At 39.8% G+C, this 22,898-nt stretch overlaps 1 protein-coding gene across 6 annotated transcripts in view; it reads left to right on the forward strand.

Annotated features, from left to right (window-relative positions):
- Nucleotides 1-22,898, forward strand: part of LOC132399757 (teashirt homolog 2) — a 531,261-nt gene that overhangs the window by 253,945 nt on the left and 254,418 nt on the right. For all 6 annotated transcript variants that reach the window (XM_059980472.1, XM_059980473.1, XM_059980467.1 and 3 more), the window contains one exon: nucleotides 18,516-21,616. In XM_059980472.1, coding sequence (XP_059836455.1) covers nucleotides 18,608-21,607 — 3,000 coding nt within the window. In that variant the 5' untranslated portion in view covers nucleotides 18,516-18,607 and the 3' untranslated portion in view covers nucleotides 21,608-21,616. The remainder of the gene's footprint in view (nucleotides 1-18,515; nucleotides 21,617-22,898) is intronic.

A 22,898-nucleotide genomic window follows, 5' to 3' on the forward strand; every position in this document is an offset into this window, starting at 1 on the left:
GATTTCTTTTCCTGATTGTTCCTCTTTGATATTTTCAGTAAAAGACCTGGCACTTGAACAAGGTGTTACTAAATATGGCCTCAAGTTCTAGATGTGCTTGAAGTTCAAAGTAAATTTTATTATCAAAGTATATTTTGTCACAATATACAACCCTGAGATTCATTTGCCTGCAGGCATAAACAACAATCTATAGAATGTAACCATAACCGGATCAATGAAAGATCAACTAGATTTCAGAAAACAAACTGCAAAAGCAAATTAAATAAATAGCAATAAGTAACAAGAACAAGAGGTAGCAAGACAAAGAATCCTTAAAGTGGGATCATTAGTTGTGGGAACATCTCAATAGATGTAGTTATCCCCTTTGTTCAACAGCTGTGGGGTTGTGGGCTAGTAGAAAATGGCCTGGGTGGTGGATATCTCTGATGATGGGTGCTGCTTTTCTATGACAGCATTTCATGTAAATGTGATCAGTAGTGGAGAGGACTTTACCTGTGATATATTGGGCCAAACGCACTGTCTTTTGTAGGATTTTTCATTCAAAGGCAGTAGTGTTTCCATGCCAGGCCTTTATGTAGCCAACCATTACACTCTCCACTACACATCTATAGAAGTTTCTCAAAGTTTTAGATGTCATGCTGAATCTCCACTGACACCTAAGGAAGTTGGTGTTTATAAATAGTTGGTTGGCTTCTGCTGACTTGCTATCTTCTTTAGCAATATGCGATAGGACTACATCTCCGCAACAATCATATCCTTGATACCTAATGATAAAATGCTGTTCTTTATACAAGAACTTGAAAACAGCAGATTGAATCTTGAGGGTTTTCATCATTCTCTGATACCGATAGTCTTACGCATTTACTGTAAGCTACGTACTATTCATGGCTCATTCACAATTTCACACATTTAAAGCCAGCAGCAATATATACATGTTAAGGTCAGTGTTCAAGATTTGTACTAATGTGTATCTCTCCTCTACTCTGAGCTGGCCAGTGGTTCAGAAATAGTTCATTGAAAATTCTCTCAGGCACAGCTTGGCAAAGTATTGTATAGCTGCAAAAAATATACATATTATCATTGCACTGTCATATAACAAAGAAATGGAAGAAATAGTTGATGATTGTTCAATAACTTACACCCATAAGGAAACATGAATATAGTCAAAAAGATATCCGAAGGTGCTTTATGGTTGACTGAGGAAGAAAGGGAAATAAAAACAAACTTGAGAAAATACGTGGTCCCTTCTGAGCTTTGTTCTCCCACTTGTTGGTTAAATACATGTATTAACTGGCTTATTTTAAATATATAATTTCTACACTTAAATGGTGGACTGATTTTTTTTTAGAAGATTATGATTTTGACTGCTAATATTACCACTGCATTAAACAGTAGATGGGGCTTGAATTTATAATTTAATTATTTTGGTTCAATTAGGTTTTTTCTTCATTATCATAAGTTTGGCAAAATAAAATTATTAGAAAAAAAAGTTATGCTAAAGTATTTTTTTGTTTCTATTTTTGAATGACAATTTAACAAGACATGAAAAGAAATGCAGCTAACCATTCAAAGTTGTCTCATTCTTTCTGTTTTTACTAATCGGTGTTTATTTTCCTAATTCCCAGTCACTTCACCGACAAGTCCACAACAATGCACACACAGCCCATGTATAATATATACTCCTGGAACATGGTGCTTGGTTGATATAATAAAACATATAGCAATACGGAGTTTTATTTGCTTTTAAAAAATGAATTCTATGTGGATCTCCTGAAATGTGTTTAAGTTATTACCAGCAACTGATCAAAATAATTCAATCCCAAAGCATAGGTGAGTTCAATTCAATTTATTCCAAAATACACAGGAATTTTACTTGATGAATACAGCAGCCCTGCAGCCTACAGGGATGTTGATGGGCTGACTAACATACCCACAGTGACTTTGAAACCCCAGGTTTTGAACATGCATTCTGATTTTTTACATGAAAAAGAGTATATGATGCAAAAAAGAGCTTAAATATAACTTTGTTTGAAAAGTGAAACAGAGGAAAAACATGCAGCAAGCAGTTGGCACATTTATTTTATGCCCACTTGGTGATTGTAAGGGGTTAGGGTTTATTGTTATACTGTACGTTTATTATAGTTAGAACCAGTACAGTAATAAGCCCATTCCTAATGTTTGAATAGTTTTATGAATGTTAAGTAAAACTGGCTTAATGAATAGAAATGTAAGAGCGATATTAACTGTGCTAGGGAATTTACCTGCTTTATGCAACATTTTAGTTTGAGTAATCCTATTCCAGTATTTTACTGTGGTCAGAAATATTCTGGGATAGCTTTGTGATATTTGCCCACACCTTCGTAATTCAGTGCTGTTTGCTCATAGTTGTGATTCCTGCAGCCACCACCATTCTTCATGCTATTGATTTCCTGATGACATAACCACAGAACTAAATTCTATCATTGGCTGACATCAATTGAAACACTGATTAAAGCCAACCTACTCCTTGAAATGGAGATGCATTGTAGCTGAAGCCAGTGGGGAAATCACATGAATGCTTGTTGGAACTGATGGCAGAGCGTGAGTAAGGATGGATGCCCAACTAGGTCTCCATTTTGATCAGTGGGCTGGTGGTGAAGGGAATAATTATGTCTCAATCCTGACTCCTGGTTCATTGGATATGATCAGTGCATACCAAAGTTCAATGGTGTTCATAAAGTGCCAAGTAGCGTTTCTACTAAGCAGAAGCAATGGTGCAATTGCTACAGTTTGAAGTATGATATAAACTTAGCTGTTTCTGTTATAATAGATTACTTCCAGTTACATAAATCATTTCATGCTTAAAAGCAAAGAATGAAATTGGAAGGGAGTAATTAATATTCGAGGCCTACTACATAATTGAGAACATGCTGTCAAATTTGTACAAGTTAATTTAATTTCTCCTTGACTCCCTGAGAATTCTATTGACATGTTTTTAAAAGAGCTTTCGACAACACCTAGCTGAGGGATCAACTTTTATGTACTTTCAATATTGAAAAGAAATCTCTATAGAGATATAGAGAGCTATTATAGCCAGGATCAGATTTAACTTGACAAATGGACAAGAATTACCAAAATAATATCTAGAGACAGCAACATTGTTTTGGAATCTATTGTGAGATATATCAAAATGAAAGATGAATTCTACACAGAATCAGTGAAGTTTGATTATTAAAAATTCAATTTGATTGCAGTCATTTTTATTTTCATATAAAAGGATGATAGTTGTTTTGGACTGACTGCCATCTTTTCCATTGACATTTATTACAAATCCTATGGTGTTTATGGGATCGCTGAGGTATTTGTTAATGCTGCGTATGCTTAAGTACATTAAATTCACTTTATTTAGATCTGATCCAAAAGATTTGTAATGGTTTTATCCATTAAGAACCTAAGACATGGGAGTAGAACTAGACCATTTGACTCATCGAGTTTGCTCTTCCATTTGATCATGGCTGATTTATTTTCCCTCTCAACCACATTCACCTGCCTTTTCATCATATACATTAATGCCATTACTAATCAAGAGCGTATCATCCTTCATTTTAAAAAATCTATTCGAAGACTTGACCTCCACTCCTTACTGTGGCATTGAATTCCACAGAAGCGCCACCCTCTGGTGGAAGAAATTTCACTTCATCGCTGTTCTGAAAGGATGTGCCTTCTGGTCCCAGACTCTCACATTTTATTTTCAGTGGAAGTATTTGTTTTTTTGTTGTTTAAATTAATTCATTGAATCAAAAAGCTAGCTATTGGAGGATCATACCTGTTGAGTATATAGTGGGTGGTTTCTTACTAAAGATAGCTTTGAACATTCCTAACAGAAATATGAATAGATCAAAATCGTGTAAAATTATTTTATCCGAAGATACGCCTGTTTAAAAATCAGTCTGGCACACATTTGGTCCTAATTACAGATTACCAAAGTATGAATTTCCTTGGATTCAGTAAACCTAATCCATAGATATAGCAGATGTGCTGATTAGATGGAATGTCATTCCCATTTCCAATGAGGGTGGGAAGTGGACTGTCAAGTAAATAGCAGCATATATATGGCAGGGTAGGTCGTGAAACAAGGCAGAGGATGCAAAGGTCCTCTTGTGTGACCTTGAAGATTCTGATGGAAGAGAAATGTTTGATACAATCAGGAAGTAATGATGCCAACTTGTCTTGCTTTCCTTCGTTCCTCCAGCAGCTGGGGTTGCTCTCAGAGCTTTGGATTTCCTTTGCATCCCATGCCCAAACAAATGGAGATGTCTAATACTGTTCCCATAACCTCAGCACACCCTTTCAGTTCTAAATATTGTCTGCATATTGACCAAATTCTGATTAATAGGAATCCTATTAGGATTCAAAGTCTTTTTCATGGCTACAGCAATGGGTGTAAACCCATTTGTAAACCCATCATCTCAACATAAGCCCTATCTTCTTCTCCTTTCTAAATAGTGTCTTGGATGGAGGTAGATTTGCTTTCACTTGGCTATTGTGGTTTGAGCTTGCTAAGAAGGCCAATGTGAGAACTGCAGACTCTCCCATAGATGAGGCAGGTGGGTGAGTAGTTGTAGGGTGGTCCACTCCTGCTACTGTTTGTGCAGGGACTTTGTATATTGCTGAATGTTTTTTCTTCAGTGGCTAGAGACTCCAAGCCAATCGGGATATTGCCCTTCTTCAGCGAGGATTATTAAACATTCTTGAATGTTTTCCTCTATCTGTTTGGCAACACTTTCCATGAGAAGATTTGGAGTGGTATGCACACAAAATGTTAGAGGAACTCAACAGATCAGGCAGCATTTATGGAAATAAATAAACAATTGATATTTTGGGCTGAGACATCGAGACTGGAAAGGAAAAGTGAAAAAGCCAGAATAAGATTGTGGGGGGGGGGGGGGGGGAATGTGGATGGAAGGAACACAAGTTAGAAAATAATAGGTGATGGCAGGTGGGTAAGGGATGGGGGGGGGGGATTAAGTAAGAATCTAGGAAGTGATAGGTGGAAAAGGTAAAAGGCTGGAGAAGAAGGAATCTGAAAGGAGAGGAGAGTGGACCATTCGGGAAAGGGAAGGATGAGGAGAGCCAAGGAAAGGTGATAGGCATGCGAGGAGTAGAAAAGAAGTAAGAGACCATAAGACATAGAAGCAGAATTAAGGCTTTTGGCCCATTGAATCTGCTCTGCCTTTCTATGCCATTCCATTATGGCTGATTTATTATCCTACTCAATCCCATTCTCTTGCCATCTCCTCATAACTTTTGATGCCCTGACTAACCAAAGATCTATCAACCTCCACTTTAAATATAGACAATGATTTAGCCTCCTCAGCTGTCTTTGGCAATGAATTCCAGTTTCACTACCCTGTGGCTAAAGAAATTCCTCCTCATATCTGCTCTAACTGGACGCCTCTCTATTTTGAGGTTGTGGCCTCTGGTCCTAGACTTCCCCACAAAAGGAAACATACTCTTCACATCCATTCTAACTAGGCCTTTCAATGTTCAGTAGGTATCAATGCGTTCCCTCCTCATTGTTCCAAACTCCAGAGAGTAGAGCCCAGAGCCATCAAATACTCCTCATATGTTAACCCATTCATTCTCTTAAATCTCCTCTGAACCCTCCCCAATGCCAGCACATCTTTTGTTATATAAGCAGCCTAAGAAGTGTAGTCTGAACAATGCTTTATAAAGTCTCAGCTTTTCATCTTTTATATTCTAATCTTTTCAAAATGACTGCTAACATTGCATTTGCCTTCCTTACCAACAAATACACCTGTAACTTAGGGAATCCTACTTGAGGACTTCTAAGTCCCTTTTCACCTCAGATTTTTGAATTTTTTCCAACTTAGAAAATAGTCTATGACTTTATTCCTTCTACCAAAGTACATGACCATCCACTTCCAATACTATATTGCATTTGACACTTCTTTGCCCATTCTCTCAATCTGTTTAAATCCTGCAGACTGATGCAAAGAACTGATTAAATTTGTCCACCATTTCTTTGTCTCCCATTACTACTTCTCTGGTGTCATTTTCTGGTGGTCTGATATCCAGTCTTGCCTCTCTTTCACAGTTTATATATCTGAAAACTCTCTTGATATCCTTTTTTATATTATTGTTTACCTTATCTTCATATTTCATCTTTCTCTCCTTATGGCTTTTATAACTGCTTCTGTTGGTTTTTAACTTCCCACTAAATTTTGTGATACTATATGCTCTTACTTTTGCTTTTATGTTGACTTTGATGGTTGAGTTAATCTCACTTTGGAATAGTTCTTCATCTTTGGGATGTATCTATCCATCTGTCCATTCAATGCACGATTGCGATTCTTGTCCAATGAAGTGAAGGATGACAGTAATAATGATAGCAAGTAGAGTCCTGTTTGACTCCTGTCTTGTTAATGGAGGGTTCTGATCCAATGCCACTAATGCTGAGTACTGTGGCTGACATGCAGTAGCCTCAGTGTCCATTTTTCCTGTAATTGGCATGCTGTGAAGATCATGTCAGTGGTACCTCTAGATGGGCAGAAACCACGGTGTGATTCAGGGCATACTTCTTCAGATAGCAGAAGGAGTCATTTGACAAGGATATATGGATATACGCTGCCTGTTGTTGACAGGAGGGAGATGCCTCTAATACAGCAACAATCTGCCTTCTCTCCCTTCTTGAATATGGTCACTATTAGAGCTTCCCTTTTATCTTTGAATCTTTCTCATGTTTGGTTAGTAAGAGATTGGGAGGCTTAGATTACACATATGTATATGTTAACTTAGATTACACATGTTTATGTATATGTTAACTGTTATTAATGTAATCCCGATCTCTTTGTGTCACTATCATTGTTATTTTTATCTATTTGAAACTCAATAAAAAAAGATAGATAAAGAAAGAGCTTCCCTGAGCTCTGAGGGCAATTGTTCCTTTTCCTGGGCCTTCAGGATCAAGGCATGTACGTGGTGCAGGATCTATGCTGGGATACTGCTAGGACCAGTGTGTCTGTTGCTTTTCAGGCTCTTGATGGCATTATGGACCTCTTTCATACTGGAAGGCTCGCCCCATGTCGACTCTCACAGGTCTCTGGATGATCTGATTGGTAACCTCTGGTCCAGCATTGTTTTCATGGTTGAACAGTTCTTGCAACTGCCCTCTCCATCGAATGTTGACTTTCTTCTGATCCTTGACAAGTTCATCCCATCCTTTGAGTGAGGGGGAATTAATCTGCAGTAACTTGGACCGTAGACTGCTTTGGTGGTGATACTTTGTCCAGCACCTTTCTCTGGACTACCGTGGAGATCTTTTCAGCTTTCTACCTGACTCCCTATAATCTGTCTTCAGGACTTCTTTCATTTTTCTACCAGCTGTATGCCATTGGTGCCAAAATATGCCATGACTTCCAGCTGCTCACCCTCCCCCTCTAGTATGCTGTAGATATACCTGACCCTGGAACCTAGGATGCAACATATCATATGAGTGTCTCTTTCACTTCCACAGAATCTCCTGTCTACTGCTCTAACTTCATTGACTGCCTATTCCCTTTCTCTCTCCTGATAGTGGGGCTAGAAGAGGGAATTGAAGGAGACACAAGTGAGAGAAGAAAAAAGTTTCTGGAAGTTGGCAGAATCGATGTTCATGCCATCAGGTTAGAAGCTACCCAGACAGAATTTGAAGTGTTGCTCCTCCATCCTGAGAGCAGCCTCATTGTTGCAGTAGAGCAATTGACTGATATGCCCGAATAGGAATGGGGATTGGAATTAAAATGATTGGCCACCAGGAAATTCTGCTCTTTGCAGATGGAGTGAAGGAGCTCAACAAAGTAGTCCCCCAGCCTATGTCGGATCTCACCAATATAGAGCAGGCCACATCGGGAGCACTGGATACAGTAGACAACCCCAACAGGTTCACAGGTGAGGCGTTGCCTCACCTGGAAGGAATGTTTGGGGCCCTGAATAGAGGTGAGGGAAGAAATGAAGGGGTAGGTGTGGCACTTTTTCTGCTTGCAGGGATAAATGCCGAGAGTGGGAAGGGACAAGTGGGCAAGGGAATCACGGAGGAATTTGGGGGCAAAGTTGATGAAATTGACAAGTTCAGCATGGGTGCATGAAGCAGCACCAATCCAGTCATCGAAGTAGCACAATTAGAGTTGGGGGAGATTACCAGGGTAGCCGGCTGGTGGTGTAATGGCATCAGTGTGGAGCGAAGGCCCCCGAGTTCGAATCCAGCCGGCTCCGTTGCACACTTTCCATTCATGCTGGGTCGATCTAGCAACTCAGCCTCATCAAAACAAGAAAGCCTGCTAAAAAAAACACTATCACGACGGCGTCCTGATGACTCCACTTGGGAGTTTAGGGCTTTATAACCATATAACCATATAACAATCACAGCACGGAAACAGGCCATCTTGGCCCTCCTAGTCCGTGCCGAACCCTTAATCTCACCTAGTCCCACCTACCCACACTCAGCCCATAACCCTCCACTCCTTTCCTGTCCATATACCTATCCAATTTTACCTTAAATGACACAACTGAACTGGCCTCTACTACTTCTACAGGAAGCTCATTCCACACAGCTATCACTCTTTGAGTAAAGAAATACCCCCTCGTGTTTCCCTTAAACTTCTGCCCCCTAACTCTCAAATCATGTCCTCTAGTTTGAATCTCCCCTACTCTCAATGGAAACAGCCTGTTCACGTCAACTCTATCTATCCCTCTCAAAATTTTAAATACCTCGATCAAATCCCCCCTCAACCTTCTACGCTCCAATGAATAGAGACCTAACTTGTTCAACCTTTCTCTGTAACTTAATTGCTGAAACCCAGGTAACATCCTAGTAAATCGTCTCTGCACTCTCTCTAATTTATTGATATCTTTCCTATAATTCGGTGACCAGAACTGCACACAATATTCCAAATTTGGCCTTACCAATGCCTTGTACAACTTTAGCATTACATCCCAACTTCTGTACTCAATGCTTTGATTTATAAAGGCCAGCGTTCCAAAAGCCCTCTTCACCACCCTATCTACATGAGACTCCACTTTCAGGGAACTATGCACAGTTATTCCTAGATCTCTCTGTTCCTCTGCATTCCTCAATGCCCTACCATTTACTCTGTATGCTCTATTTGGATTATTCCTGCCAAAATGTAGAACCTCACACTTCTCAGCATTAAACTCCATCTGCCAACATTCAGCCCATTCTTCTAACCGGCATAAATCTCCCTGCAAGCTTTGAAAATCCACCTCATTATCCACAACACCTCCTACCTTAGTATCATCGGCATACTTACTAATCCAATTTACCACCCCATCATCCAGATCATTTATGTATATTACAAACAACATTGGGCCCAAAACAGATCCCTGAGGCACCCCGCTAGTCACCGGCTTCCATCCCGATAAACAATTATCCACCACTACTCTCTGGCATCTCCCATCTAGCCACTGTTGAATCCATTTTATTACTCCAGCATTAATTCCTAACGACTGAACCTTCTTAACTAACCTTCCATGTGGAACTTTGTCAAAGGCTTTGCTGAAGTCCATATAGACTACATCCACTGCCTTACCCTCGTCAACATTCCTCGTAACTTCTTCAAAAAATTCAATAAGGTTTGTCAAACATGACCTTCCACGCACAAATCCATGCTGGCTACTTCTAATCAGATCCCGTCTATCCAGATAATTATAAATACTATTTCTAAGAATACCTTCCATTAATTTACCCACCACTGATGTCAAACTGACAGATCTATAATTGCTAGGCTTCCTTCTAGAACCCTTTTTAAACAATGGAACCACATGAGCAATACGCCAATCCTCCGGCACAATCCCCGTTTCTAATGACATATTAAAGATCTCTGTCAGAGCTCCTGCTATTTCTACACAAACTTCCCTCAAGGTCCTGGGGAATATCCTGTCAGGATCCGGAGATTTATCCACTTTTAAATTTCTTAAAAGCGCCAGTACCTCCACCTCTTTAATTGTCATAGGTTTCATAACTTCCTTACTTGTTTCCCACACCTTAGACAATTCAATATCCTTCTCCTTAGTGAATACCGAAGAGAAGAAATCATTCAAAATCTCTCCCATCTCCTTCGGTTCCACACATAGCTGACCACTCTGATTCTCTCTTTCTTTCTTTCCTTCTTCTTACCAGGGCTTGCAACATGGACTGTTCCACATAGCCAATAATAAAGCAGGCATAGCTGGGGCCATGATTACCTAAAGAGTTTGGAGAAAATGGGAGGAGCCAAAAGAGAAATTGTTGAGGGTGAGGACAATTTCCACAAGACAGAGGAGGGTAGTGTTGGACGGAAACTGATTGGGTCTTTTGTTGAGAAAAAAGCAGAGGGCTTTAAAGCCTTCTTGATGGGGGATAGACGTGTATAAGGACTGGACAGCTAAGGTGAAATGAGGCAATCAGTGCAAGGGAATTGAAAGTTATTGGAGATTGAGAGAATTTGAAGTGTCATGGATGTAGGTAGGAAGGAACTAGACCAATGGCAATTAAATGGAGTTGGGGTATGCGGACGTGAGTTCAGTGCGGCAGAGGCAGGCAGACACATTGGGTCTACCTGGACAATCAAGTTTGTGGATCGTGGATAGGAGGTAAAAACAAGCAGCGCGTGTTAAGAGAGCTGTGAGGTTGGTGGCAGTGGATAGAAGATCCCCAGAGTTGATGACATTGGTGATGGTGCTGGAGGTACTATCCTGATGGTCCTGAGAGGGGTCCTTTGTAAGGGGTAAGTAAGAGGATGTGCCTGAGGGTTACCTCCTGGCCTCAGCAAGGTAAAGGTCAGTCCACTAGACTGCGACAGCACTCCTTTTGTCCATGGGTTTGATGGTGAGTTTGGGATTGTGTAGAGGGAGTGGAGAGCAGTGCATTCAGAAGGGATGAGGTACAAAGTGGAGAGGTGCTGAATTCGAGACAGTTGATGTCTCATCAGCAATTAGAGACGAAAAGATTTTGATACCTTGTTGGCAGTTAAAGATGAACAGATTTTGATGTCTTGTCAGCAAATAGTTTGGAGTCATGTCTGTGTTAAGCATCTGTTGATTGGCATATGCATGAAATGGCCAACATCATATAGTTAACTGTTTGTAATGTCTCAGTGCTGCTGATGTTGGCCTTGGAGCACACACTGATATTAGTTTGCTCACAAGATATGGGAAGTGATCAATATTAATCCTGTCATTAACCATTACTTCCAGTGTGATGCAGTATGGGCAGATTATGCAGGTTCTTTGTCTAGTGGATCCATTTCGTCAGTAGCCACATGCCATATTAAGTATTCAGTTTGATGTCAAAGATTTGTGAAACCTCAGTGATGGACATAGAGTGATACAGCGAGAAAAACTGGTGTTTCAGCCCTTCAAGCTTGCAATGATTTGTTCAGTTCCTAACCATTAACCAGGTGAGCTGGACAAAGTACATACCAATTCATATTCTGATAAATGGTTCATCAGCTTTGAAACACTATAGTGTCCTGACGAAGGATCTCGGCCCAAAACGTCGACAGTGCTTCTCCCTATAGATACTGCCTGGCCTGGTGCGTTCCACCAGCATTTTGTGTGTGTTGCTTGAATTTCCAGCATCTGCAGATTTCCTCGTGTTTGCACTATAAGATTTGTTTGCCTTCTAACTAAATTAACGCATCTGCATTTTTATATTATTTTGTTCCTCTCACATTCCCATCAACTCTGACACTCACCTGGACATGAAGGGCAATTTACAGCAATCCCTTAACCATACAATTTCTCCATAATTTCACGATCTTTCTCTTTAGTTCTAAATTTAAACAAATAAAATTTTGCAAATGATTTCTGTGATGAAAGTATTTCAAAAGTCAAGAAAATCCTTCAGAGTTTCAAAGTTGATGAACCATTTATTAGCAGATAAGTTGATTGGAAATGTATTGTCCAGCTAACCTGATTCCTAATGAGGACCAGAACACATCAGTAGTTCCAATACTGATACAATATTAATTAATCTTGAATGATACTTAGTCCAATATTAATAAAGTCCTTTCATTTACTGGCAAATAATATGGGAAAAAAAGATGAAGCAGGTTTTTGAGAGCGCTTAATGAAACAGAATAAAAACTGAGGAGTAGATTACTACAATCTCTGTGGCTTAAATCATAAATCTTCCTGTTTTATATCTTTAAGTTAATCAAAATGGTTCAGAACTAAAATAATTTGAATTTAAGAGGCATCCACTGGTCTTTCCAGAATCCTTTGTAATTGAAAATATGGAAGAATTGAATATTTTCAATTTAATCATGCATGTGCTGCACAAATGTATTCTGTGTGGAGATATACTATCAAACATGTGATCTCCATTCAGAGATTCTCTGTTCAAATTCCATCAGATTGGCATTCAAGACAGTTTTTTCCGAATGTCAATAGACTGCCAATGTTTGCATGGAGAAGATGAAATTGGAAAGCTTATTGTTCATCAACTCCCCTTGCAATTCTGCATGAGGAACTTGCATTGCATTAATGACCACTGCATATAATTTCCAAACGATGTATTGAAAAATTACCTTAATGGTCCAGAGTTTCTTTCATCAGTGCTGCTTATTGTTTTGATGTGGCAAGGGGTTGGTTAAGTTTAAAAAAATGTAGAAGTTGATGAGACATTGGGAGTTATTTCATGAATTATTTAGATATTGATCAGTCAAAGGCATGGATTGCGAACTTATGGAGAATATGTTTCTTAGATTATACAGTTAGGAGTGTTTTATGTGCCATAGATGCATAGTGATCATTTTAAGATGGGCCATTATTTCGCCTTGAATTCGAAGGTGTTTAGTTCAGATACAGAGAATGGATGATGTATTTTTTCGTGATGTTGGCCTCACTGTTTCTGCCATGTTGTTCACCAGTGTCTCAGAGAAAGTTAAAGTAATCAAAGTGTTGATACATTTGCTCCAGCTTTCCAGAGATGTTGTTAAGGTGTTAATCCATGCTGAGATCTCTTGTGTGTAGAACAAATGTTAAGCTAAAGTCTGTCCCGACTTACAGGCTCATCTGGCCAGTGCTTTTGCCGGTTTCCGTGGTGTGAAGCGACTGAGAGTACGAGACTTCCCCCCCCCCCCCCCCCCCGGATAGGATGCCAGTCTATCGCGAGGCGTAGAACAAATGTAGCTGCATTTAAATACATCAGACAGCTAGTTAAAATCATGTAACGGCATTTAGCTTCCAGGATGTGCTGTCCTACAGTTTCTGGTTCTACCTTGCTCTCCTAAGCGTTTTGGAGGATGAAACTTCTTGGTTAACTGAAAGGAGAAATTGAGAAGAGTCAAGTTTGGTGATAGTTCGGTTAGTAAATCGAAGGTGTATATTTGTGGCATTCACAGCTTGGAGTGCAGAGATTACGCAATGCTGAGAAAATAGGATGTGAAGAGTAGTGTTGCATATGCACAGTATTTACAGTTATATTCATTTTTTTCCTATTTGCTGCAACCACAAGACTCTTCCCCTTTAAGGGTTGATGGCTGGCTTTAATCATTGCTAACAAATTTGAGTTGTTGCTATTTACTTGTGAAAATTAGCCTGTGTGATGAAGTCCTGAGGTTAGAAACAGTGTGGCTATTACTAGCAGTCATGTGGCAGCATGAATGTTGTGTACATCTGACACAAGGTCAATAAGATTGATGTATCGCAAACTCTGGCTCTCAATTCCTTGTAGCACAGAAACTGGCAGGTATGATGTTGTGGACATCACAAGTCATGGTTGAAAGAAGATCACAGCTGTGAGCATAACATTGTACATATATTCACATCATATTGAAAGGACAAGCAGGTAGGCAGAGGGGTGAAGTGGCTTAGTTGGTAAAAAATAAAATGAAATCGTTAGAAAGAAATGACAAAGATCAGAAGATGTAGAATTCTGTGGGTAGCATTAAGAAACTGCAAGGATAAAAAGGAACTGATGGGTGTTATATAGCTGCCTCTGAAAATAGCCAGGCTGTGGGTTACAAATTACAGCAGGAGATGGAAAAGACATGTAAAAAGGGCAATGTTATGAAGGGCGTGGTGTATTTCAATATGCAGGTAAATTGGGAAAATCATGTTGGCACTGGATGAAAAGAGACGGAATTTGTTGAATGCCTATGAGATGGCTTTAGAGCAGATTGTAGTTGAGCCCACTAGGGAAGAATCAATTCTGGATGAACCAGTTTTGATTATGGAGCTAAGCTAAAGGAAATTCACCCTGTAATTCGAGAGGGAGAAGCTCAAATCAGATGTGTTGGTATTACAGTGGAGTAAAGGGAACTACAGAGGCATAAGAGAGGACCTGGCCAAAGTTGTTTGGAAGAGGACACTAGCAGTGCTGATGATAGATCCGCAATAGCTGAAATTTCTACGTGTAATTCAGGCAACTCAGAACCAGTTCATCACAAAGAAGAAGAGGTGTTTTAAAGGGAGGATAAAGCAACTGTGGCCGATAAGGGAAGTCAAAGGCAGCATAAGAACTAAAAAGCAATCATTCATTATAACATAAGAACACAAGATATAGGAGCAGAAGTAGGCCATCCGGCCCATCGAGCCTGCCCCGCCATTCAATAAGATCATGGCTGATCTGTCCATAAACTCAGCTCCATCTACCTGCCTTTTCCCCATAACCCTTAATTCCCCTACTATGTAAAAATATATCTAACTATATCTTAACAACTGTATATTTAGTGAAGAAGTTTTAACTGCTTCTCTCGGCAGAGAATTCCACAGATTCACCACTCTCTGGGAAAAACAATTTCTTCTTATCTCTGTCCTAAATCTTCTCCCTTGAATCTTGAGACAATGTCCTCTAGTTCCAGTCTCATTTACCAATGGAAACAACTTTCCTACTTCTATCTCATCTATCCCTTTCAAAATTTTATATGTTTCTATAAGATTCCCTCTCATCCTTCTGAATTCCAGAGAGTATATTCCCAGGCGACTGAATCTCTCCACATAGGTTAATCCCTTCATCTCTGGAATCATACCAAACATTAGTGGAAGGCTAGAGGTTTTGGACGTTTCAAAAAACTAACAAAAGGCATTAAAGCAACACACAAAATGCTGGAGAAACTCAGCAGGCCAGGCAGCATCTATGGAAAAGAGTAAACAGTTGATGTCCAGACAGCCCTGATGAAAAGTTGATGAAGGGTCTTGACCCAAAACATAGACTATTTACTCTTTCCATAGATTCTGCCTGGCCTGCTAAGTTACTCCAGCATTTTGTGTGTGTTGAAAGGCATTAAAGAGAAGATATTAGTGTGGGGAGAAGATTGGCTAACCGGCAGAAGGCAAGAGTGTGAATAAAGAGGACCTTTGCTGGTGACTGCGGGTGACTAATGATGTTCAACAGGGAATGGTGTTAGGTCTACTGCTTTTTGTTAATGATCTTGATAATGGAATTTTATGGTTTTCTGGCCAAGTTTGATGACAGTGCAAAGGTAGGTGGAGGAGCAGATAGTGTTGAGGAAGCAGAGATTCTGCAGAAGGACTTGGACAGATTAGGAAAATGGGCGAAAAAGTGGCAGATGGAATACAGTGTATGGTCATGCAGTTTGGTGGAAGGAGTAAAGGGATAGACTATTTTCTAAATAGAAGCAAATTCTGAAATCAGGTGTAGAGGTATTTGAGAGTTTCACTGCAGGATTCCATTAAGGTTGACTTGCAGGCTGAGTGAGTGATAAGGCAGGCAAATGCAATGTTAGCATTCATTTCAGAGGACTAGTATATAAAATCATGGATGTAATGCTGAGACATTATAAAGCATTAATCAGACAACGTTTGGAGTATGGTGAGCAGCTTTGGGCCCCATATCTAAGAAAGGATGTGCTGGCATTGGACATGGCCCAGAGAAGGTTCACAGAATGACCGGGGGTGGGGGGAGAGGGGGAATGAAAGGGTTAATGTCTGAGGAGTGTTGGATGGCTCTGGGCCGGCATCTGCTGGGGTTTAGAAGAATGAGGAGGGTCTCATTGAAATCTACCAAATATTGAAAGGCCTGAATAGAGTGAATGTGGAGAGGATGTTTCCAATGGTGGAAGAGTCTAAGATCAGAGGGCATAGCCTCAAATTGAAAGCCGTACCTTTAGAAAAGTGATGAAGATGAATTTCTTTTGCCAGAGGGAGGTGAATCTGTGGAATTCATTGCCACGGACAACTGTGAAGTCCACATCATTAGCTATATTTAAAATGGAGGTTGATAATTTCTTGATTAGTTACAGGGAGGGGCTAGATAGTGTAGTGTTTAATGTAACGCTCTTTAATACTGCACCGGCTGTAACAGTGGTGTTCAATTTCCACCAATGTCTGAAAGGATTTTGTACGTTCTCCCCGTGACTGCATGTGTTTCTTTTGTGTGTTCGTGTTTCCTCCACATTCCAAAGATGTACAGTTAGGATTAGTGAGTTGTGCACATGCTATGCTGGCACACTCGTAGGCTGTCTAAACCTTGGCTGAACTGTTTTGATGTGAATGATGCATTTCACTGTACGTTTCAATATTACGTATGCTTGTGAGAAGTAAAGCTAATCCTTAAGAACTCTTTAAATGTGTTTGAGAGGGAGAATAAATCAGCTATAATTGAATGCTGGAGCAGACTCAATGGGCCAAATGGCCCAATTCTCCCGTGTCTTATGATCCTGTGGTCTTATTTTGGAGGCCATCAAATGTAGTTACTATGGTCTTTTATGTTTTCTGTTTTTTCTTGAAAGTTTTGGGATACATGGCTGCTACTTTGATAACAGAAGTAAAATTAAGTATAACCTTGCACTGCAGTTTACACTCCCTGTCCCTACATGATCCACTTAAAATATTGCTTGGTTATTTGCTTGTGAATTATGTTTTCTTTGGTGTACAATTGCAAGTTTAGTCTACTTGGAATTTCCCAGCCCTCTTCTACCTACTATTTCTCACTTGTTATGTGACAGAGGTGCTGAAAATGTGGCCCAGTGGTTATAAATTCCTGAGTTCCATTCTCTTCAGCTTTGTTTGGTTAATTCCATGATTCAGGTCCAGGAATCAGGACAATTCTGTCCAATCGGAACATCAGCCCGTAAAATTTCTCGAGCCTGGGTAAAAGTGTAGTCATGTGAGCGGCTGCTCCTCACTCACAGTGTTCCATGACCATCACTGATAAATTAGCATTGATAGGTCATACTCATGGCTGGAGAAAATTAATTTATCCATTACTTCTCAGTAATACTCTAATGATTGTGTGTAGCAGTTAACTGCACTCAGCTGCAAGACTTATCTGCCTTGTTATATTTCTTTTATGTAGTTCAAAGGAGGAACAATTCCTCAGTATGCAAGTATCTCAGTTTACAAAGAGATGTAAAATTCTGTGTAGGAAGCCATCTATAATAAATATAATTTTCTCAGGCATATTGCACCTGTATAGACAGAGGATCACTTCAGACACAAAGGCTAGGGCTTTATATTCTGCTTATACACTACCATAAACATGGATATCGACCATGGATGTTGCCTCTTAGCTGTTGAAGTTGATACGCAGCCAGGGAAGTAAAATATGGAGAGCAAGCTGTTGCCTATGCAGGAGGCTCCCCCTCCACAGCTGATGAATCCAAAGGAATAGCAGAGACTGATACAGTTTGGCACCAGAGGTATCCCAAGAGTTGCCAGTCATTGTAGAACTCAACGTAGGACTGCCTTAAGGACTCCAGCTCCTGATTTTTCCTCAGGGATTACTCCCGAATCCACCTCTGACTATTCCTTCTCCTAGATGAGCTGCCAACAACAGCTAATGAGCTCTGTCTGCTTAAGGCGCCAGTAAGCCACTGTCCCTTCCATCAGTAGAAACAGTTCCACCGGCTTAGTATCTAAGCCAAATGTGAAGGCCAGAAGCTGAACTTGGTTGTCAGAGGCTACTTGAGACATAAACTATTAGGAGCATTTAATAGGTAGTGGAAATTTATCCATACTACTCCCATCCCCCGTGGCTATTACAACCTTAAGGAATGATAACCACACCCTTCCTGCACCTGTTGTGAGCAAACTCTTACTTGGGTGCTGATAGTGACTATTTTTCCATTGCCAGCCCTGCCGTTAATGAGGACAAACTTGAACAAAATTGGACCGTGAAATTAACTAAACAAAAAAGTTTTAGTAGAATGTTATCATGTAAAACATGAACTTTCTACAGTTGATCATTAAGATGTTGGATCCGTTACTTTTTTTTAAAGAGAATTTGTTTGAATTTGTCTCATTTCTTATTTTGCAACCAAATCTATCAAATGAAAATTTACCTTTGTGTGATTATGGGTTTAGGAAAGAGAGGAACATTGAGCATGCAAACAAATAAATACAAATTTACAGAAGGGGGAGATTTAACCTCATCAAATTGAACGTGACTGAGGAAGAGGAAGTGGGAATGTGTGGAGGGGTGGAAGGAAATTTGTTCTTTGTGCCAACATGAAGCATTTTTCTTCAGACTCAATTTATGATAGTTAAAATATCAATATTACTTTGTATTTCAGTGTATGTCCCTGAAGAAGATTTAAAGACGGGAGAACTGAGAGAGGGAGAAGATGCCAGCCCTTCTGTTGAGGAATTACAAGGCAATGGTTACATGTGCACGGAAGAAGAGGAAGAGGAAGAGGAGGACAGTAAAGGCAGCTACAGCTACCAGAATTCTCCAGTTAGTGCAATGTCCAACCAGGATGTAGAGTGTGATTCACACATAAGTGATACCAGTGACCGATTGGCTGATTTTAAAAGTATTTCTTCCCGAGATGGGCAAGAAAAGGAGGAGGAATCAAATGGAGAGACAAAGAGTGACCAGCAGAACAGTTTAGGAGCAATGAGAGCTGTTTATGCCAGCTTTTTGTCTGATTCGTATTGGTCGAGTCTAGGCTTTGACCTCAAGCAGTCAAAGGCAGAAAGGACAAGCTGCAAAAGCAGCAACGAAAGCACCAAAAGTAGCTTTGATTGGCATCAAGATGCATTATCCAAAACATTTCAGCAGTCATCTTCTGGCAGACCAGTGCCTAAGCCAAATCTTTTCAGTTCAGTGCAGTTGTACAGACAAAATAACAAATTGTTTGGGACTGTCTTCACAGGTGCCAGTAGGTTTCGTTGCCGAGAATGTAGTGCAGCATATGACACTTTGGTAGAACTAACTGTGCACATGAATGATACAGGTCATTACCAAGATGATAACCACAAAAAAAACTTGGACCCAAACAACAGTTGGACAAAGTCACGAAAACGGGCTTTGCAGGAAATGGATGGTATGCATGATGCCCAGAAAGTTTTAAAGTGCATGTACTGTGGTTATTCCTTTGATTCCCTTCAAGACTTGAGTGTTCATATGATTAAAACAAAACATTACCAGAAAGTGCCTCTGAAGGAACCAATGCCACCCATTGGATCAAAGTTAGTCCCTCCCACTAAAAAACGGGCCCATCATGAAGTCAACCAGCCTTGTTCACCAGATTCAACAACTGGAGTTGCAGGGACATTCACGGGTGAAGCACAAAAGAACTCAAACCCCTATGTGTCATCGAACAATCGGTATGGTTATCAAAACGGTGCCAGCTATACTTGGCAATTTGAAGCCTGTAAGTCTCAGATTCTGAAGTGTATGGAATGTGGAAGCTCTCACGATACACTACAGCAGCTCACTGCTCACATGATGGTGACGGGGCATTTTCTTAAGGTCACAAATTCTGCATCAAAAAAGGGAAAACAGATTGTTTTTGATCCTTTGGCTGTGGACAAAGCACAGTCTGTCACAGAAGCACCATCAAGTGAAATCCAACCTCTGGCACCAGTCAGCAAATTGCCTCCAGATTCTTTAACTCCACCAACAGCTGAGGATAACAAAAATGAAGAAGAAAAGCAAGAGACACCAGAGGAAATGGAGAAACCACCTAAAGATAAAGATGATTGCAAAGGTGACAACCCAGAAAAGATATTTGGCTCCACACTTCAATACCAATACATAAGAGAAGAAGATCTGGAGGAGAGCTCAAAGGGAGGTGGTGATATTCTTAAATCACTTGAAAACACTGTTACTTCAGCCATTAACAAGGCCCAAACAGGGAGCCCAAGCTGGAGTGCATATCCCAGCATCCATGCTGCCTATCAGCTTCCAGGGATTATTAAACCTGTGCAGCTTGGTACTCAAATAATGCAAGTTAAGCCAAACCTGAAGCCAATAGCTCCAAAAGTCAGGTATTTCTCTGTAATTACAAGCAGCCAAAACCAAGGCATTCCGTCCAACAGTGACCAAATCAAGGAAGAGCCAGTTAGCCCAGTTCATGACCAGATTTTATCCAAGCTGGAAGAAAACAGTATTGAGAAAAGCGATCCAAAGTTAAATCTTCAGTCCACCCTAACTTTGCCATGTAAAACGGAAAGTGAGAGTCCAATAAAAACAGAGACTGTCAGTGATCTCCCAAAGGCAGACTCACCATGTTTGAAGGATGCTGAAGAAATGAAGCAAAACTTCAAGAACGAGCCTACAAAAAGTGATAAAGGATCTCCCAATTTTTCATTAACCAATGGATGTTCTGGACTGTCTGTCATCACAGATCATCCATCTGAACACCTTTCTGTCAGCCCACTTAGTGCATTGCAATCGATAATGAATACTCATCTTGGCAAAGCTGCCAAGCCCCTTAACTCAAATGTAGACCCTGTAACTATGCTTTGTAGACTAAATAAAAGCTTGTTGGAGAAATCAGCTTCACCGCCAAGTTTAATAAAGTCATCTAATGTCGCTGATAGTTACTACTATGAAAGCAGTGATCAGCCAATAGATCTCACCAAGTCGAAGAGCGGCACAACCATCCAAACAAACCCTGTCAAACCTTTTACTTCATTACCTTCCAAACATGCTTTATCTGATATTGCTGATATGGTAAAGGTCCTCCCAAAGGGTACAACACCAAAACCTTCTACCTCATCAAAGATGACAACAGAAAGGTTAGAGACTGATGTGAGGAGCTTTGAAGATGTGTCAATGGAATTTTTACCTGTTCAGAAAAGGAAAGGAAGGCAGTCAAACTGGAATCCCCAACACCTTCTTATCTTGCAGGCCCAATTTGCTGCAAGTCTGTGGCAGACAGGAGAAGGCAAGTATTTATTATCTGATCTAGGTCCACAAGACCGTATGCATATTTCAAAGTTTACTGGACTCACTATGACTACCATAAGTCACTGGCTTGCCAATGTAAAGTATCAATTGAGAAAGACAGGTGGAACAAAATTCCTTAAGAATTTAGACACAGGGCATCCAATTTTCTACTGCAATGATTGTGCCTCCCAGTTTAGGACTCCTTCCACATACATTGGTCATTTGGAATCCCACTTGGGCTTCACCATGAAAGATATGGCAAAAATTTCTGTACAGCATGCAAGAGGGGAGCAAGAAGTGTCTAAAGTAGCATCTGAGAAGTCAACAGGACCAGCTGCAGCAGATGAAGACATAGGCAGCAAGTTCCAGTGTAATCTGTGCAATCGAACTTTTGCTAGCAAGCATGCAGTAAAACTGCATCTCAGCAAAACACATGGGAAGTCACCAGAGAATCATTCGCAGTATGTAACTGAACTAGAGGAAGAATAGCATCTCAAGGTGAGCATCAAAACTGTTCCTATTAAGTCATTTAATTGTCTAATTCACATTGTAAAGGTGAGTCACTGTAAATTATATTAAGCAAAATGCATTTCTCCAGAGTAGCAGTTAAGCCTTCAAAATGCTTTTTAGTTTTACTAACTTGGGATCATCCCAGGAAAATATTTAAATTGGAGATACTTACTTCCAAAGTCCAATGCTATCATCTTGATTGAAGGTGGCTTGCTATACTTGAGATCAATAAAATGCAGGTGTGTTTGTGAAATTTTACATCGTGTACTTAATTGTTTGTTTCTCGGTCAGCACAATAAAGTACCCTTCTTCGCCTACTCACTGTTAATGCCATTCAATATCGTCTGCCTTATGATTGTCACAGCCATTTACAATGGCATTTAGTTAGATGTTTGATGACCTCCCAAGCAATTTGAACACAGAAGCACTATCAACTACTAGAAATATTGAAAGTGCGTTTACAAGCATTTGAATCGAATAACAGCACACAAACAGAAAATTCCCAAAGCATGTATGTTACCTAGCTTTCTTTTGCATTAACATCAATGTAAAAGGAAATTGGACACAGTGTTAAAAGCACTGCTGAATCATTAGGAGTCTATGTTGTGCTTTGACAATGTTCACAATTTACTACTGCAAGCAATGTTTCAGAATCAGTTAACAGCAGCAGATGCAATATATTTGCCTCAGATACTACATTTTCAATCTCCTGCTTGTTATTGTAAAACAATTCATATATGGTAAAATACCTTTCTATAAATAGGTATATATTTTATATCTTAAAAATATTTATTTGTACAAAAATGAAGAGAAAATTTAGTGACTGTACATGTAGTGCTTTTCAGAATACAAGCCTCTGTAAATAATCATTTATGGATAAAGTAAGGTTTTTTTTTGCATTTGTTTCACTGTGGAAGGAATTCTATATTAAGCATTTTTGTTGAACATGTTATTTGCATGATCAAACATCCCTTGTAGTTTCCTGTGAAGAAAAGCAGACTTTTTCAGTAAAAGTCAAACAGAATGTATTGTAGAGAGGTTTGCTAGGATTTGCTGCTGAGCGCTGTAATGGATAATACAGCATTGGCTTACTAAATGAGAGAAAAAACATCTGAAGCATTTGATACAAATGTGAGGTATAAAACTTATTACAAACGCTACACCAATTACTTCTTTACTTGAACTACTCTTAAGATGTTTACTATATCTGTTTGTTTTCATATCTAATCTGTCACTATCTCAGCGTGTTACCCAGCAAAAATAACACATT

Source organism: Hypanus sabinus, chromosome 9 (genome assembly GCF_030144855.1).
Source record: "Hypanus sabinus isolate sHypSab1 chromosome 9, sHypSab1.hap1, whole genome shotgun sequence".
Taxonomy (NCBI): Eukaryota; Metazoa; Chordata; class Chondrichthyes; order Myliobatiformes; family Dasyatidae; genus Hypanus; species Hypanus sabinus.